Source organism: Staurois parvus, unplaced genomic scaffold (assembly GCF_062004578.1).
Source record: "Staurois parvus isolate SC_StPar_1 unplaced genomic scaffold, SC_StPar_1.0 ptg000436l, whole genome shotgun sequence".
NCBI classification, from domain to species: Eukaryota; Metazoa; Chordata; class Amphibia; order Anura; family Ranidae; genus Staurois; species Staurois parvus.
The window spans coordinates 6,278,128-6,298,670 of NW_028318232.1; the positions used below are offsets into that span (position 1 = coordinate 6,278,128).

General features: G+C 42.7%; 1 protein-coding gene across 1 annotated transcript in view; it reads right to left on the bottom strand.

Moving 5' to 3' along the window:
* MEI1 (meiotic double-stranded break formation protein 1) overlaps nucleotides 1-20,543 on the bottom strand; it is a 576,193-nt gene that overhangs the window by 140,925 nt on the left and 414,725 nt on the right. The window contains exons 25-26 of the mRNA XM_089687729.1: nucleotides 7,668-7,840; nucleotides 7,051-7,135 (exon numbers count right to left, since the gene is read on the bottom strand). Coding sequence (XP_089543855.1) covers nucleotides 7,051-7,135; nucleotides 7,668-7,840 — 258 coding nt within the window. The remainder of the gene's footprint in view (nucleotides 1-7,050; nucleotides 7,136-7,667; nucleotides 7,841-20,543) is intronic.

Sequence of the window (20,543 nt, forward strand, 5' to 3'; positions counted from 1 at the left end):
CCTGAGTAACAATTCTGTGTCCCTCAGTAACAATTCTGTGTCCCTCAGTAACAATTCTGTGTCCCTCAGTAACAATTCTGTGTCTGTCCCTGAGTAACAGTTCTGTGTCCCTGAGTAACAGTTCTGTGTCCCTGAGTAACAGTTCTGTGTCCCTCAGTAACAATTCTGTGTCTGTCCCTGAGTAACAATTCTGTGTCCCTCAGTAACAATTCTGTGTCCCTCAGTAACAATTCTGTGTCTGTCCCTGAGTAAAAGTTCTGTGTCCCTGAGTAACAGTTCTGTGTCCCTCAGTAACAATTCTGTGTCCCTCAGTAACAATTCTGTGTCCCTCAGTAACAATTCTGTGTCTGTCCCTGAGTAACAGTTCTGTGTCCCTGAGTAACAGTTCTGTGTCCCTGAGTAACAATTATGTGTCTGTCCCTGAGTAACAGTTCTGTGTCCCTGAGTAACAGTTCTGTGTCCCTGAGTTACAGTTCTGTGTCCCTGAGTAACAGTTCTGTGTCCCTGAGTTACAGTTCTGTGTCCCTGAGTAACAGTTCGGTGTCCCTGAGTTACAGTTCTGTGTCCCTGAGTAACAGTTCTGTGTCCCTGAGTTACAGTTCTGTGTCCCTGAGTAACAGTTCTGTGTCCCTGAGTTACAGTTCTGTGTCCCTGAGTAACAGTTCTGTGTCCCTGAGTTACAGTTCTGTGTCCCTGAGTTACAGTTCTGTGTCCCTGAGTAACAGTTCTGTGTCCCTGAGTAACAGTTCTGTGTCCCTGAGTTACAGTTCTGTGTCCCTGAGTAACAGTTCTGTGTCCCTGAGTTACAGTTCTGTGTCCCTGAGTTACAGTTTTGTGTCCCTGAGTAACAGTTCTGTGTCCCTGAGTTACAGTTCTGTGTCCCTGAGTAACAGTTCTGTGTCCCTGAGTTACAGTTCTGTGTCCCTGAGTAACAGTTCTGTGTCCCTGAGTTACAGTTCTGTGTCCCTGAGTTACAGTTCTGTGTCCCTGAGTAACAGTTCTGTGTCCCTGAGTTACAGTTCTGTGTCCCTGAGTTACAGTTCTGTGTCCCTGAGTAACAATTCTGTGTCCCTAAGTAACGTTTCTGTGTCCCTAAAGTATCTGTGGCCCTAACTCTGTCCCTAATACAGAGAGGTCTGTCTCTCTTGAATGACCGGAGGCAAATGGAGAATTGTAAGATGGCCGCAATTTATAGCTGCACCATTACACAGTGCTGGCTGGCTGGCTGCTGATTGGCTAATGCGATCACATGTCATGAATGAATGCATTATGGGTCAGCGCGCCTTGTCTGCGCGCCTTCCCAGAGATCCCCGCTCCGTCGCCACACATGTCGCCGCCATTTTAGGAAAAATTTCGATTCGCGCATCCGAAGTCTGCTAATTTTCCTAATATTCGAAACGAATTCCACTTCGCCAAGTTCGATTCGCTCATCTCTAGTTATCACATTAGATTTCCAGAGGAGGTCTGATGCCAGAATTATTGCCCATGATCTGATGTTTGCGGTGACACCTCACATGTGTGGGTCCATCACTGTTTGCATGTGTGTGGGACCGATGCGCACATTTGCCTTTGAGCATGAGCATGAGAGGATGGGGGCACTTTACTTTTTTTTTTATTATTATTATTAATTTATTTTTTTATTTGTATTTCTACACTGTTTTTTTTTATCACTGTTATTACTATCACAAGGAATGTAAACACCCCCTGTGACAGCAATAGGCATGTGACAGGTACTCTTTAGGGAGAGTTCTGTCTATAAGACCCCAAATCCCTCCTCTGCACTTAAAAGCATTCAAAAACACCAAGACCGGTGTTTTTTTTTTTTTAAACGTTAGGTCATCGCTTCCGGTTTACTATAATGGAGAGCCGATCAAAGCCGATCCTGGCTTTGTTCAGCTGTTCAGATGGCCAGTGCATGCACTGGCAGGTGTCTTGGGTCTCCTGGTGGGATGGGAGAGCCTGAGAGAGTGGTGTAAAATGATGGGAGGGGGGCCGTCCCCTCCCGCTGCTTGTAATAGCAATCTAGGAGCTGGAAAGCCGCTCTTATTGCTATTACAAGAGAACTGACTGCCAGCTCTGACAAATGGTACCAGGGAGATGCCTGCAGTGCACCACTCCGATATAAACACCGAAAGTCCAGCAACATACCTGGATGTCGTTGAAGTGATTAAAAGTCCCTACAACTTATTGGCCATCCTCTTCCCCAACAGAGTTGCACCCTCCACAATAACCACTTCCCACCCGGACTATAGTAGAATGATGGCCGGACGAGCCTCTTGTCTCTTCGGTAGGGCGTCATATAATGTCCTTCCCAGATTGTGCTTTGCGCGTGCCCGCAGGGCCAAGCTGTTGCGAGACCTGTCACCGGCTGTGTACCTCGGACACGTTCGATGACAGATCTGTGTACCGATCCCGTTGCCAGCACCATGTGACCCGATGTGACCAATCTCAGCAGGTTACATGACAGTTGTATACAATGGATGGCTTCCTTTCATGCCATCCATTATATACAAGTGTGTCACAGTGATCACATGCACAAGCTGGGCCAATCACAGCGCATCTGTGTCATGTGATTAGCCGTGGCAGATCACAGCTAATCACAACAAAAAAACCTGACAGAATTGATTTCATTCAGTTAAATGCTTGCTTATAGCAAATAAATTCTTTGCTATAAGCAATCAAATAGTGTGAACCCCTTGGGATTACGTGGAGTTTTGCATGAATTGGGCATAAAATGTGCTCTGAACGTCATCTAAGTCACAACAATAGAAGAACACAGTGTGCTGAACATAATACTACACAAACATTAGATGTTGCCATGGTTTAATTGCACATAGCATGTAAACATTCACAGTGCAGGGAGGAAAAAGTATGTGAACCTTTGGACTTAATAACTGGTTGACCCTCCTTTGGCAGCAATAACCTCAACCAAACGTTTCCTCTAGTTGCAGATCAGACCTGCACAACGTTCTGGAGTAATTTTGTACCACTCCTCTTCACAAAACTGTTTCAGTGTAGCAATATTCTTGGGATGTCTGGTGTGAATCGCTCTCTTAAGGTCATGCCACAGCATTTCAATCCAGTTGAGGTCAGGACTCTGACTGGGCCACTCCAGAAGGCGTATTCTGTGCTGTTGCAGCCATTGTTTTGTCAAATTACTTGTATGCTTTGGGTCATTGTCCTGTTGCATCACCCATCCTCTGCGGAGCTTCAGTTGGCGGACAGATGGTCGTACGTTTTCCTGCAAAATGTCTTGATAAACTCTGGAATTCATTTTCCCATCAATGACAACAATCCGTCCAGGCCCTGAGGCAGCAAAGCAGCCCCAAACCATGATGCTCCCTCCGCCATGTTTTACAGTGGGGATGAGGTTTTGATGTTGGTGTGCTATGCCTTTTTTTCTCCACACATAGTGTTGTGTGTTCTTCCCAAACAATTCAATCTTGGTTTCATCTGTCCACAGTATATTTTGCCAGTAGTGCTGTGGAACATCCAGGTGCTCTTTTGCAAACTTCAAACGTGCTGCAATATTCTTTTTGGACAACAATGGCTTCCTCCGTGGTGTCCTCCCATGTACTCCATTCTTGTTTAATGTTTTCCTTATTGTAGATGTGTCAAAAAAAATGTTAGCATGTGCCAGAGATTTCTGTAGCTCTTTAGCTGACACTCTGGGATTCTTCTTTACCTCATGCAGCATTCTGCGCTGTGCTCTTGCAGTCATTTTTACAGGACGACCACGCCTAGGGAGAGTAGCAACAGTGCTAAACTTTCTCCATTTGTAGACAGTCTGTCTTACCGTGAACACATGAACATCAAGGCTTTTGGAGATACTTTTGTAACCCTTTCCAGCTTCATGCAAGTCAACAATTCTTGATCGTAGGTCTTCTGAGAGCTTTTTTCTGCGAGGCATGGTTCACATCAGACAGTGCTTCTTGAAACCAGTAAACCCAAAACAGGTGTGTGTTTTTTAAGGGCAGGACAGCTGTCAGCAACACATCCAATATCATAACACTGATTGGAGTCAAGGTTGGCTCACTCCTGGCTCCAATTAGCTCTGGGAGAAGTCATTAAGCTAGGGCCTCACATACTTTTTCCTCCCTGCACTGTGAATGTTTAAATGTTATGTGCAATTAAACCATGGCAACATCTAATGTGTGTGTAGTATTATGTTCAGCACACTGTGTTCTTCTATTGTTGTGACTTAGATGATGTTCAGAGCACATTTTATGCCCAATTCATGCAAAACTCCACGTAATCCCAAGGGGTTCACATACTTTTTCTTGCAACTATATATATATATATATATATATATATATATATATATATATATATATATATTTTGCTGTTAGTTAATCCTAACCTGAGCAGTATCCTTTTTTATTTTTTTTACCGATTTGGAATCTTTTTCTTCCACGTTACTCCCAGCACTCCCAGTACCCCAAGTCACTCCCAGTACTCAAGTTACTCAGATTACTCCCTGATTCAGTAATCATAGAGCCCTCACATTACCCCAGCCCCTCTGCAGTCAGCCTTATCAACTTGTCCCGCTCCCACATTCACAGTGGTGTGTCTGCAGCCCCTGCCAGCGTGCTGGGACATCTCCTGTCAGTGTGTCTCATGCCCTCCTGCCAATCCTCCTGTCAGCATGTCTGGACTCCCGACTCTTGCACCCTCAATCTCAAATTACTGGTTTCTCCCCGTCAGTTTATCCAGCTGTGTCACTCTCCTCGTGCACCTACCCACAGATTGGCTGTGCCTTTCACGCATCTAAGAGCTTGCCTCAGCATGCCTCCTCCTCCACAACATCTCAGTGTGCCTCCTCCTCCACCTCCTTCTTGGACTCAGCATGCCTCCTCTTCCACAGCCTCCATGGTCTCAGCATGCCTCCTCCTCCACAGTCTCAGTTTATTGCCTCCACCACAGTGTTTCCAAATTATCATTTATCAGAATGATGGGCAGTGAGATTCTTGTTTATCCTGGATTTCACTGATGCTCCTCTGAGACCAGCTACTTTTCTGGATGACAGCAGTGCACAAATGGTGAATACTTTTTCCATTTTGTTAAAGGAGTTTTCTACACGGCTATGACCCACATACTGATAGACTGGGAAATCTTTGTGTGAGAATGATAATTTCCAACTGTTAGAAACTCTCACTCTCACTTTGTTTCCCCCCTAGGAAATATATACATGACTCAACACTGGCCAATTAAAATAAGTAGTCAGTGAGTACTTTTGTTTGCACTCAAAGCTGAAATTCAGGGAGAAAAAGGTAATTTTATGTATCTATTAAAGCAGTATTAAACCCCAAATCAAAACTGTAATGTATCGCAGCTTTTCAATCATTAGATGTGATTACTGAATTTTTTTCCAGCAGGTGAAAATATAAGAAAAAAAGCCTAAAAAAAGAAAATGAATGCAGCTATCACATCTAAGAAATGGTAAGCTGCAATATAATACATGTTTGCTTTTGGGTTTAATATCACGTTAAACAAATTTAAAAAATTTACTTTTTACATGCAGCTGTAAGTACCTGACCCTGTCTTGATATCAGCCTCCTATAATCCTGTGCACAGCAGCATCAGAAGTGGAAGAGAAAGGACAATTACTAAGGTTAGCTTAACACTTGTGCAGATTCCAGTGCGTTGCCCAGTTTGCAGTTTATGCTTAAGCTGGCCAGCTGCATCAAAGGAATCCCTCTAAAGCCAGTTCTACTCTGTTCTGCCAACGTAAATGCTACTGTGGACACAATGCTAATCTGGGGCAAACAGACACCAAGTGGGGGAGTTCTACTAGGTTTAGGTCTGGCTACTGACCTACCATGCAACAAAAACAAGATATACTGTACCTGTGCTCAAATTTAAATAGTTTGTACATGCATTTATCTTTCAGGTGCCAAAGGGGTGTAGCCACATATTAACACTAGAAATCCCGGAAGAACCCCCATTGTGTTGGCAGAGCAGGGTAGGACGGACCATAGAGGGATTACTTTGACACAGTTGGCCAGCTTAAACATGTATTGCAAAATGTGTGAAATAAAAATCCCTATTTTTATTGCAATGTTTGCTGGAAAGGGTAATTGACAGTGTACAGAGAGTTCCTACGGGATTCCCAATTTGCAGAAACACATTACAGTCCAGTTAACATTATTTCCTATAGTTCATGTTCACATGAATGTGCGCTTTATCTGCTATTTTTGGAATGGGTCAGGGACTTTTTTTACCCTCAGCAGATTACATTTTTGGTTCAATAGAATTCAATGGAACTGTATCAAAAACACAGGTATTGTGTTTTCAGTGTGTTTCCACTGCGTTTTTTGTTTTTCACCTGTATGACAACAAACAGCTCCCCCTAAGAACAAACCTCCCCAAAAAAAACCACAAAATGCATAAAAAATGCATGTTCAGAAATGTAAAATGCACCGTATAATGTGCTGGAAAAACACATCAATCGCAACACGCATAGGTGAGAACCTAGGGTAAAAGCCAGACTCATTATTATACAACATGTTTACAAAAGAGAAGGTAGGAAGGATTCTGCTATTTAATTTTCCTGTATTGTAGCCTCCAGAAGGGCCTAGTATCCGGTTGTGCTACATGGCAGGACTGGCTGATTAGAATTATAAATCCTTTACCAAGTACAGTATACACATGATTTAGACACATGCAAAAGTTCATTTATTTCAGTAATGCAACTTAGAAGGTGAAACTAATATATGAGATAGACTCATTACATGCAAAGCAAGATAGTTCAAGCCGTGATTTTCACAATATTCTAATTTTCTGAGATTGTGGATTTGGGGTTTTCATGAGCTGTAAGCCATAATCATCACAATTATGACAAATCACAGCTTGAACTATCTTGCTTTGCATGTAATGAGTCTATCTCATATATTAGTTTCACCTTTTAAGTTGCATTACTGAAATAAATGAACTTTTGCACAATATTCTAATTTTTCGAGTTTCACCTGAATGTATTTTAGCTATGTAATTAGCTGTTTGCCAGTGATTCAGCTTTAAATGGTATCCCTATGCCTTAAAACATTCACTTACTCATTAGCTTGGGTGAAGTTGATTTATATTTGAATGAAATGATATTCACTATTTTGCGTACATCCACACGCACAGTTTTATGTACCTGTAAAGACACAACTTCAAGTGTAAACATCACGGCCCTATTTAACACAGTAATAAGACACAAAAACACAAGGAATACAACCCCTGAAAGTCAAATTCACTACAAAAGGCTACATACTACTGCACACTTCCAATATTTTAATAATCGCTTTACTTACTTAACTTATTTATAACTGGATCTGCATCAAAGTCATGAACTAGCACGGATACATATATTAAAATATTTGTATTCACTGAAGGGCAATACTATCTGTATCCTCATTTAGATTATTTCTCCTTATTTTCGGAATATTTAACAGAATAGAAAGTAAGGAAAAACCCTAATTCCTTTTATTTGATGGATGTTAGAGAAAATAGGAAGTGTGACTATTTTTATATTAATATAAAAATATATACTCTACAGTAAATTTAACTATGCATTGTACACATTTATTATATGTAATGGGCTACAGCATAGACATATAGCTTGGTTTGCTCAGCATTTGTTCCCAATAATAATATTACTGATCATGTACAACACTATTGTATCTCACTTGTAAAGCATAGAGCTGCTGGAAATTAGTCAGAGATGATGTAATTAACAATGCCGAACAGCAGAGGGACCCAGACAAATCATCAGGGTAGGCTTTAGTCTCATCCCACGTACATTCCATTACTTTGTCCACCAATTCAATAAAAGAGTTGTTAGAGAGGAGCATTGCTGTGGCTGTGGAAAATAAATTAATTACATTTGGTAAACAAATATGTTTAAACCAAAAACAAAAGATAAATAGCATTAATGAGTTCTGACTAAGTTGTTCATCAGCTAATTTGGCTTATTAGGCCTCATGCACACAGGATGTTAAGAATAATGAGTTGTGTGACAAATGCAGTGCCCAACCCCTGCCATTCTCACCAACTCATGGCAAAGGACCCGCCAATCTCACACTGTGCTGTCACTTGTGTAACAATGCCACTCTAAGCTGCACCCTGCACAAAGATTTTTCAGCTTGTGGAACCACAATCTATGTGCCAGCAGCCTAAGAGCAATTGTCACTGGGTTAGGTTAATTAGCAATTAGCCCTGCAAACTACAAACTGCCACCAGATAGCTTTGGGCCTATCAACCCTTCACAATGTTTGTAAGAACAAATGTAAACAATAAACGTCTGTAACACACACTGTCACCACAGACAGGTATATTCAGAGGATTAGTATATACAGTAGCACTCTTCAAGAGACAGGGATTCTTTTAGTTTACATTAAAGGGTTTAGAGACAATTTTAACACTTTTAAAAATAGGGTTTATTAATGAAAAGGTCAAATAGTGCAATTAAAATATTTACAGAAAGGGATGTTATAAGGACATAAAGAGAGCAATAACGCAACAGAGAAATAAAAGGGGGTGAACATGGAGAATACTTGCAAAGTCCTGGTTTTAGCAGAGTCCAATTGTCCAAGCAAAAACGTTGGTGTGGCTCTCTTGGGTGTTCCTTGGTTGATGTTAAAATGAGAGCTTCCTTAACAGATCCTGTCAGTCCCTTCTCTCTGATATCAAAGGGGTGTTGACTGAGACCAAATGTCCGGTTTAAGAGACAGGTGCTGGGAGGCCACCACATTTATGACCAATTCCCCAAATACAATACTTATAGATATTCATATTTTTGAATATCGACCATTTACACTCTGTTACCATGCAGATTATTGTCCAGCATGGATTTAAAAAAAAATATTAAAAAAATGTTTATGCAAAAAAAAAAAAAGTTAAAAAACATACAATTATAAACATTTTGAATATAGCCTAAATTAAAAAAGGGTGAAAATTAAATAAACTAAAATACATTAAAAAAAAATATTTATCTGTACATTTTCCATGATAACAAAAATGTTACATACCTGATTGTCACAAGGATCTGTTCCTTTGGTGGCTATTCCTGTCAGCCTTGGTCTAAGCCTCTACAGAAGGTCATCAAACGCAGGAATGAACATGCATGTGAAGTTGAAAAATGTATCAGGATAATTGTGAAGTTGGGCATACATATTGGCAAAATACCCCAAAGAGAGACGCTGGGATATTATGAGATGTGTCCAGAACCGACGATGGTTGCTTCTCCCCTCCTCCAGCTGTCTCTGTCTCCTCAGCCTCCGTAACACAAGCAGCAGGATGGACTCATCAATTTTCAAAACTACGAAATCCATTATAACAATCAGATGCTCTCTCTACTCCCTCCCTACTTTTTGAAGTCATCTTTTCCTGACGGAAAAACCGGCTTTGCAGCTTGTAATGGGGACAAGCATTGAGCCCTCACAAAGCTGGGTGAAAGGGCAAGGATGCCATGTTGTTAAGATTGCATCCATGACAGTTTGTCACAAATGGTGATGAAGAGCAGCATTAGTTCCCTTCTTGCATTCTCCAGGAAGCCATCCCCAGGAAGCCATCTGGCACAATAAACAACTGTTAACTGATGCCAGGACTTTCTTATCAATCCATTGATCAGACACACAGGCTTCTCCATTAGCTCAATCCCCCATTCCAGTTGTAGACCCTAATAAATCTGTCATCCTCGCAAGCTTGAGCAATTAAGAGAACTACAGTGGTAGATAGCTTAGCAGAAGAAAATAGCCAATACACATTGCTGATAGACAGCTTATGAGCCAAGATTCTAAGACTTCAGCATGTTTTATCATTTCTGAAATTATGACAATCTAGCCAGAATAAAGTATTATGACAATCTAGCCAGAATAAAGTCATAGTCACCTTCATCTGTTATTGGGTAGCATTTTGAACCCACATATTCCTATGCTAGGAGGTTCCATAGTGGATTAGGCCTCCATACCCCTTCTATGAGAAATAGGTATCCGAGATCTGTCATATCTGTATCCGTTTTGAAGCTAAAAATATGAATATCTATAAGAATTGTATTTGGGGAATTGGTCTCTTAAACCGGACCATTGGTCAGATGGTCTCTGTCAACACCCCTTTGATATCACAGAGAAGGGACTGACAGGATCTGTTAAGGAAGCTCCCGTTTTAACATCAACCAAGGAACACCCAAGAGAGCCACAACAACGCTTTTGCTTGGACAATTGGACTCTGCTAAAACCAGGACTTTGCAAGTATTCTCCATGTTCACCCCCTTTTATTTCTCTGTTGCATTATTGCTCTCTTTATGTCCTTATAACATCCCTTTCGGGAAATATTTTAATTGCACTATTTGACCTTTTCAATAATAAACTCTATCTTGAAAAGTGTTAAAATTTGTCTCTAAAGCTTTTAATACAAACTAAAAGAATCCCTGTCTATATATATGTACATTTTTCATGATAACAAAAATGTTACATATCTGATTGTCAGGAGCAGCTGTGCCTCTGGTGACATGCTTGTTCTCATTTGACTGTCCATTCTTGTCAGCCTTGGTCTGAGCCTCTAGAGAAGGTCACCAAACGCAGAAACAGACATGCATGTGAAGATACTGTAAGAATGTTATTGGGATAATTGCAAAGTTGGGCATACATTTTGGCAAAGTACCCCAACGCGGGGATATTATGGGATGCGTCCATAACCGATGACAGCTGCTTCTCTCCTCCTCCAGATTTTAATAAAAATATAAATCCTTTATGGCTCATTAGCATACTGTAAATCCAAACAATTCTGTTCAGCAAACAAAGTAATTTATGTTTGAATATGTAAATCCTTCCTAAAGCAGGACTGAGTGGCCAATGAAAAAAGGTCAAGTAGGAATACAGAAATTTCTAGAAAACCTATATACCAAAGGTATATTACAAATATCCTTGAGTGAAAAGGGGAGCCCAGATACAGAAGTTGCAAGTACCACATGGAAGCAACCTGTGTCTTCTGATTAGAGGAGTCCCCTCTAGCATAAAAAAGGAAGATAATAATTGAATATATGGGACACTAGGGTCAATGAGTTCAATCGGTTATGATAGTTCACGAATTTAGAGTGTTTATACAAATTGGGTGTCTCTGGGTGATTTCTTCCACTAGTATATTTATTTCTGTGATTTGCATGTGTATGTATATACTTTTCTACAATATTTCTGTAACAATTGTATCACTGCCCCCATAGGAGTTGTTGAGTTATTTTCGGGCTCCCTGTCGCTCTGGACCCCTCTCTGAAAGGCCAACCCCTGCTGACACCACAGTACTCTTCTGACCAGAGGAAATTATCACCAGAAAATAGACCCGTACACAGATTAGAGTGAACTAATAAGATGTTTACATTTGTCATGGAAATTATGTATTTACAGGTTGAACTTTAAATGTGTCATATATTAGTGTTATTCATATGTCTCTCGTGTGGCTTAATTAAAGCTCTGAAGGCTGCAATTGGGCCATGCGCATTTACAATGTATGTATTACAGTACTCAGTTCGGTAATGGATGAGATGGCAGATCTGCGCTTATAGACCGGCGTGTATACCGCCACGGCATTCGATGCGAATGCCACCGGCGGTAGGCCGCGGGCCTGTATCCACATATCAGCAGCATAGTACCACATGGACTCCGTACCGCAAGGCACCAAGCAGAGCGAACTCCACGTGTAGGCTCATGTATATCTTACAAGCCATTACCAACCTGAAACTGTATCTGGATGGATGTGTTTTAATAAAGATCGTATCGGGCCCATCCAGATACAGACACTGTTTAATCTAGGGAATGCTTGTACAGAGAATTTACATATCACTAGGAGCTAGTAGGACAGGAAGTCTGCCCTCCTCAGAGCATGGGGGGAGGGAGGGGAGGACTGGTGATAGATAAAAGGAAAGGCTATGCTCCAATCGGAATGTACATCCTGTGTATAGGCACTCCCCATTGCATTGTTCTGTGGGAGGGGATTGACCTTATTCATGTGGGGGGCGTGTGTCTGCTTGTAAATAAAAATCGGAGGCTGGAGTTGGATCCGCCTCTTTGTGAATTCCAACAGCAACCTGAGAAAGTCGCCCGATTATTCTTAGATAACAGGAGCTCCAATTCCCCACATCTCAAGATAGCTAACCCAGTTGGAGGGGCAGGAATCGTGTAGTTTAGCTGCAGTCGTGGTAAGCGAGATTCGCACAGCTTTATGGGTGATTTCTACGCATCCAACTGCGAGTACTCACGGTAAGGAGAAATTCGTTCAAAGCGAATTTCCAAGACAGTTGGAGTTGGATCCGCCTCTTTGTGAATTCCAACAGCAACCTGAGAGTGTCGCCCGATTATTCTTAGGTAACAGGAGCTCCAATTCCCCACATCTCAAGATAGCTAACCCAGTTGGAGGGGCAGGAATCGTGTAGTTTAGCTGCAGTCGTGGTAAGCGAGATTCGCACAGCTTTATGGGGGATGTCTACGCAACCAACTGCGAGTACTCACGGTAAGGAGAAATTCGTTTAAAGCGAATGTCCAAGACACATTAAACCTGTCTGTAAGCTCAGTAAAACAGCATAAAGTGATGTAAGTGTACGTAGTGGCAATTACTACTCTTAGCAATTCTAAGCAAAGAAACAACACATACAGCAAAATCTCAATCACTACTGGCAGACCTGCTATTCAGAAGTTAACCCAGAACCTCAAACCTGAGGTGTTTCTAGTCCCCAGAGAGCAAGGAAAACTATCAAAGGTTGAACTAGCTCACCTTAGGCCCTCAGGATCTGATGTCAAGGTTTAAATCTGAAATAGAGAAGAGCTCTTTAATTAGGGTAGTCAATGTTCCTTTTACATGCAGTGAGAAATCTTCTGCACGCTTGTTGGGGCCCAGTTGGTGCACTACAACAATCCAGACCTCTTTAATGGGAAGAGATGAAGGTGGCAGTCCCTCAAAGGATTAATACAAGAGAAAAAAGGAAGAGCAAGTACTATTCCTTTAAGTGGCATTGGACTTGGGTGGTGCCTCTTTAATGCACCATGCAGGTTGCAAAGTTTAGGCAAAAAAGTGGCAGAAATTGGCAGAAGTTGCTGGCAACTCCTCTCTGGGCTGCAGTAGCTAATGGCGAGTGGTAGATGTTCCTTTAAGAGAGTAGGCACTGCGGTCAGCTCTGATGATTGAACTATGCTGCATATGTGTTCAGTAGTAGCGGCCTGGGGAACTTGGCTGTGACACATGTTACTAATACAATGTCCGCAACTGTGTGCAGGAAAGTGGCAGAATTGAAAGGAATATCAGTGATTACTTGTTTGGCTAGTGTATGGAACACTCTCACTCGGTCTGTGGCATCACTCAGGTCTTGGCGGTCTCTCACTCTCTGTAGATTGCGGCCCCCACAGTTTCTCCTGTCCCACTTGCAGCATTCCATCTGGGCACTGTGCTCTGGGTCATCTGCTGGCAGAATGTCTCACTGAACAATGTGGCAAGACTGACAGTGAGCAACTCCTACTTGTGTCACGGTCTGGGTCAGGTTCAGAGACCAGTTGCTATAGCAGCAGAAGGCTTACCTGAAACCAGCAGGATCGGTACACCAGCGGGTCACCCTGGGAAATGGCGCAGGCTCATCTGAGGTGCGGGGTCTATGTAGTAACCGGTTTTCATCAGAGCTCCTAGTGGTGGAGATGGATTTGGCTGCGTGTTAATACCAGGTCGCAGATCTCAGGATCACCCCACCAGGGAATGAGCAAGCTGGAAACCAATAGCGAATCAAACAGGTTAGGGATCAAACAGAAGCGGAGTCAGTCACAAGCCAAGGGTCGGTCACAGATGGTAGTAGATGAGGATGAGGCAAAATCGTAGTCAGTAACAAGCCAAAGGTCGGTAGCGAAGATGTAGACGGCAGCGGGAAAGATAAGCGGGATATTGGCTGGGAAGGCACAATAATCTGGCAACCAGGAAGTGCAGAGACATGGCTTTTATCAGGAAGTTCATGGGAGGAGCAAGGAGTTCAAGGTTCAACAGAAAACAAGGCACAAGGCAGGATTGTCCAATAGATCAGGCAGAGTGTTGTCCAGCATCCCAGGTTGTTCAGTGAGAAGAAACATTGCTTCTCACCCCAGAAAGCCCAGGTTCGATCCCAGGCTCTGAGAGTACCCCCCTCCTCACAGGACGTCCCCTGGACGTCTTAGGACCAGGCTTGTGGGGAAACCTCTGGTGGAATTCTCTTGTTAATCTGGGAGCATGAACATTTTCCTCAGGCTCCCAAGAATTCTCCTCTTGCCCATATCCTTCCCATTGGACAAGATATTGCAATTATTCTCTAAACATCCTAGAGTCCAGAATCTTCTCCACCACATATTCTTCTTCACCCTGTACCTCAACAGGTGGAGGAGGTGGAAGAATTCTTCCAGAGAAAGGATTTTCATGAAATGATTTGAAAAGTGATACTTTTGAAAAACAGGGTGAATTTTCATACTGTCAGGAAGTTTTAAGCGAAAGGTGACTGGGTTGATCTGAGCAGAAATCTGGAAAGGTCCCACGAACTTTTGGCCCAACTTTGCAGATGGAACATGAACCTTAAGATTTTTGGTAGATAGCCAAACCTTGTCGCCCACATGAAAGGTAGGAAGTGATCTGCGATGGCTGTTGGCAGACCTTTTATAACATTCCTGAGCCTCCCCCAAGGTCTCTATGAACTTCGCCTGAATCTCCTGCAATATAGTTAATCTGTTGGCAACAGCAGGAATTTGAGTTGTGATAGGGAGATCAGGAATAACAACTGGATGATACCCCATATTGAGAAAAAAGGGGCTTTGGGAGGTGGAGCCATGTTTAGCATTGTTATAGGCAAACTCTGCCCTAGGTAGATAGTCCACCCAGTCATCTTGAAGATAACTGACAAAACACCGAAGGTACTGTTCCAAAGTTTGATTGGTCCTCTCAGTCTGACCATTGGACTGTGGATGAAAAGCAGAGGATAGGTTAACGGTTACCCCTAAAGCTGAACAAAAGCTTTTCCAAACTTTTGATGTAAACTGTACTCCTCTATCAGATACCACATCATCAGGAATTCCATGTAATTTAAAAACATCTCTAACCATCAACTCCGCAGTTTGTTTAGCAGAAGGTACCCCCTTAACAGGTATGAAATGACCCATTTTAGTAAGGCGGTCGACGACTACCAAGATAGTAGTCATTTCTTTTGAGGGAGGTAATTCGACTACAAAGTCCATAGAAATTGACCCCCAAGGTCTTGATGGAACAGGAAGTGGCTGGAGCTACCCCAAAGGAGAAGCTCGGGGTGTCTTAAGACGTGCGCACATCAGATAAGAGGCCACGTAGCGTTTGATATCCTTCTTGTAACTAGGCCACCAGAAGGAACATGACAGAAGGTCATCTGTTTTTGAAATCCCAAAATGTCCCGCCAGTTTGGAGTTATGAACTAATTTGAGGACTTCCACCCGAGCTGACTCAGGTACATAGAGACGATGTGCTAGAGTCCAAAAGCCGTTCTTGTACTCAAGGTTAATGTCCCGAGGAGGATCACTGAGAAGTGAATCATTCTCATACCCCTCTCTGAGAAGACTCAAGAATGTCTTTGCACTTGTGGCCCCTAGGAAGTTCTTTTGCGTTAGGATTGAACATTCGGAGTTGCCCTCCTGGGGAGGCTCAGACAGCATCCTTGATAAGGCATCGGCCTTACCATTCCTCGATCCCGGTCGATATGATATGATAAAATTGAATCTAGAAAAGAATAACGACCACTGTGCTTGTCTAGAAGACAATCTCTTGGCCGAGCGAATGAATTCCAGATTCTTATGGTCAGTGAGAACAGTTACAGGGTGATTAGCCCCTTCTAGCAGATGCCTCCATTCAGAAAAGGCTTCCTTAATTGCCAGTAGCTCTTTATTCCCAATGTCGTAATTCCTTTCGGCTGAGGACATCAAAAGAGAAAAGTAGGCACAAGGATGAAGCTGCATCTTTTCATCACTTCGCTGAGACAGGATTGCTCCCATGGCAGAATTGGAAGCATCCACTTCTACTATAAAGGGTAGTTCAGGATCAGGATGTACCAAAATTGGTGCACAAGTGAAAAGAGTTTTCAGCTTTTCAAACGCAGTTGTGCCTCAGAGGTCCACACGAAGGGTACCCCTTTCTTTGTCAGCTGTATGATTGGAGCTATCACTCTAGAAAAGTTCCTTATAAATTTTCTGTAGAAGTTGGCAAACCCGACGAAACGTTGAATTTCCTTAACATTTCCAGGTGCTGACCAATCTACCACTGCTTTGATCTTCTCGAGATCCATGCTCACTCCCTCTGGAGAAATGATATAGCCTAAGAACTGGATCTGGGTTTGTTCAAACTCGCATTTCTCCAATTTAATGTAGTCTATTTTTCCTTAATCTTTCAAAGACAGTGCAAACATGTTTGCGGTGCTCCTCCCAATTATTGGAAAAGATAAGGATATCATCCAGATAGGCAATTAAAAATTGGTCCAACAGATCACGAAAAACATTGTTGATAAAATGCTGAAACATTGCAGGGGCATTGCAAAGTCCAAACGGCTTCACCAAGGATTCGAAATGCCCATACCTGGTTGTGAAGGCGGTTTTCCATTCGTCTCCTTGACGAATGCGGACAAGATTATATGCCCCTCGTAAATTAAGTTTTGTAAAGATCTTGGCAGAATTAAGTCTTTCCAACATTTCAGAGATCAAGGGTAATGGATAGTGGTTTTTAATAGTGATTTTATTCATGTCTCTGTAGTCAATGCATGGACGCAAGGTGGAGTCTTTCTTTTCAACGAAGAACAGGGCTGCTCCTGCAGGAGAAGTTGAGTGTCTAATAAAGCCCTTCTCCAAACTCTCATCGATCCACACCCTGAGTACTTTTAATACATGTTCCGACCGATTGAAAAGGCGGCCAAAAGGTATTTCTGCCCCTGGAAGCAGCTCAATAGGGCAATCATATGGGCAATGAAGGGGTAATTGATCTGCATTTTTCTTGTCACAGACATCCCGGAACTCATGGTAATGTGGGGGCAAATTGTCATATGACTGGATAGCCACTATATCACTTTGCGATTCCTTGGTCGGTGACGAACTTGGTCGGCAAGGTTTTTTGCAATATTTTTCACAGTGGGGGGGGGACGTAAAATCTATAGTCTGTGCTCCCCAGTTGATGGAAGGATTGTGAGTGGAGAACCAAGGAATGCCCAAGATGATGGCAAACTTGGGTGACGTAATCAGCTGAAAGCTAATGGTCTCACAATGGCCAGCCACAAACAACAGTACCAGGGGAACCGTTTTATGGGTAACAGTTCCTGAAGATAAGGGTGACCCATCAACTGTCTCCATATCAATAGGGGTAAATGTATTTCTTGCTTGAATATTATTGTTGGCAAACTTTATATCCATAAAGTTCCCCCCAGCCCCGGAGTCCAGCATAGCTGAGCAGGAGATTTCACAGCCCTCAGATACAAGTTTAATGGGGATAACAAAATGAGAGAGTAGTTCACTTTATTCTCTTCAGGAATCAGTGGGGAGACAGACTGGCTTATAGAGTTTATTTGTTCAGGCGCAATCACATCAGTCACAGCAATTGTTCTTCTAACTTTGTTAGGACAATTAATTGCATAATGACCAGAGTCCCCACAATATAGACATAAATTCTCTGAACGTCTTCTCTCTCTCTCCTGAATGGAAATGGATCTCTTCATAGCATCGACCTGCATAGGCTCAGGATTCTGTCACGGTCTGGGTCAGGTTCAGAGACCAGTTGCTATAGCAGTAAAAGGCTTACCTGAAACCAGCAGGATCGGTACACCAGTGGGTCACCCTGGGAAATGGCAGAGGCTCACCTGAGGTGTGGGGTCTAAGTATTAACCGGTTTTCACCAGAGCTCCTAGTGGTGGAGATGGATTTGGCTGCGTGTTAATACCAGGTCGCAGATCTCTGGATCACCCCACCAGGGAATGAGCAAGCTGGAAACCAATAGCGGATCAAACAGGTTAGGGATCAAACAGAAGCGGAGTCAGTCACAAGCCAAGGGTCGGTCACAGATGGTAGTAGATGAGGATGAGGCAAAATCGTAGTCAGTAACAAGCCAAAGGTCGGTAGCGAAGATGTAGACGGCAGCGGGAAAGATAAGCGGGATATTGGCTGGGAAGGCACAATAATCTGGCAACCAGGAAGTGCAGAGACATGGCTTTTATCAGGAAGTTCATGGGAGGAGCAAGGAGTTCAAGGTTCAACAGAAAACAAGGCACAAGGCAGGATTGTCCAATAGATCAGGCAGAGTGTTGTCCAGCATCCCAGGTAGCTCAGTGAGAAGAAACATTGCCTCTCACTGCAGAAGGCCCAGATTCGATCCAAGGCTCTGACACCTTGCCTCTCTCTTCTCTTACTCTGCAGCCTGGTCCGGTTCTCCACGCAGTTGGCACACCCCTCTCCTCACTCCTGCTCTCCACCACTTCCTCCACTCACTTCCTGTCCAGTCTCCCAGGCTTCTGTATATAAATGCCCCCGCCCACATGCTAGCTCCTCTGGAAAATGTAGTCATCTGAAACACTGCTCCCCAACAAAGTCCTGCAGTTCAGCATACAAGGTTCATGAAGCTGAGAGTGTGAGTGCTACTGAGTTGTGGGACACTGCTATCTTGTGTTTCTCTTAAAATCCTGCAACTTGCATTATAGCAGGGTGTTACACAACATTTGAAACTTCAGTTTGCAACATACATAATACTACCACTCCAGGCCTTCTCTGTTGAGTTCGCAATCAAAGGGTGATGGTAAACTGGGCTTTCCTTTAAACTTAGTATTAGCCCTCGTTCACACTGATGCGAATTGCCATGCGATTTGATTGATCGCATGAAAAATCGCATCCAATAATCGACAATGGAACCGTTTGAATTGGTGCAACTCTGATGACTGATTTGAAAAGTAGTTCCTGCACTACTGTTGCCAATTTCCGATGCGACTTGCAAAGACATCTGTGCATGAAGACGCACAGATGTCTATCAAGTCACACCTGAAGTCGCACTTAGAAATCTTTGAAATTTCAAAGTCGGATCCAGTGTGAACTAGGCTTAGGCATTAAGGCCAAAAAAAAAATAATTTTCTTCAATTAGAACAGAGGAGCTTTTTCCACATGCTTACTGTGTATCCCATGTCTGCTGTGGCACACTTTAAAGGACAATTTCAGCTTTTGTAACTTGTTACATGATACACCCATCATCAGGGTGTAACATGTTATGACAGGACTGGCTCCCACACACTCCCAATCCCCCCTATTCACAGCTAGTGGAGGATTAATTAAAAATACAATGCACATTTTATGTACAGTAATATTATTTATTTTTAAACTAGTACTGCTAAAAAAAAATGTGTTTGTTAAGTTTTACATAATGAGATAAGCAATGTGATCTGAATTGAAACGTTATGTGGCTGCTGAACACCTATCACAGAAATGCGTATAACCCAAATGTGCAAAAGTGGTGTAGTGCTACCCTGTCCAAATGAGAATGAGTGAAGAAATATTACCTGTGAAATATCAAACAAATCCAAAAAGACAAAAAGGGAGTATTGTGGCAAAACTACAAACCAACTCCCCCTCAACCTGATAAAATTTGTGTAAATGGATGCTTATGGATGAAAGTAAACTCGCATACAGCATATACAGTGAAGGAAATAGGTATTTGATCCCCTGCTGATTTTGAATGTTTGCCCACTCACAAAGAAATGATCAGTCTAAAAATTGAAAGGTAGGTGTATTGTAACACTGAGAGACAGAATAGCAACAAAAAATTCAAAAGAAATGCATGTCTAACAAATTATGCACTCATTTTCATGTTCATGAGGAAAATAGGTATTTGATCCCCTTCACAAAACATGACTTAGTACTTGGTGGCAAATCCCTTTGCAAAGTTCGTGCAAACCCAGAGGTCAGACGTTTCCTGTAGTTGGCCACCAGGTTTGCACACATCTCAGGAGGGATTTTGGCCCACTCCTCTTTGCAGATCCTCTCCAAGTCATTCAGGTTTGGTGGCTGACATTTGGCAACTCGAACTTTCAGCTCTCTCCACAGATTTTCAATCAGAATAATGCAGGCCATAGACGGGCCGTTTATCGGCCGAATTTTCGTCCAATAAACGAAAAATCAGTCGGCCCCGTTGCCGATGCTGCCATTAATGTCCACAAAAAACAGCTGTTTTTCGTGGATTTTCCAGCATGACCAATAAAAACAAATGTGAAGATCCGCGAAAAACGGCCGACGGGCTGGCCCCACTAACGACGTGAATATTGGCCGATTTTTCGTGCGGATGAAAATTTGGCCGATAAACGACCCGTCTATGGTCTGCATAAGGTCTGGAGACTGGCTAGGTCATTCCAGGACCTTAATGTGCTTCTTCTTGAGCCACTCCTATGCTTCCTTGGCCGTGTGTTTTGGGTCATTGTCATGCTGGAACACCCATACACAACCCATTTTCAATGCCCTGGCTGAGGGAAGAAGGTTCTCACCCAAGATTTAATGGTGCATTGCCCCGTCCATCGTCCCTTTGATGCGGTGCAG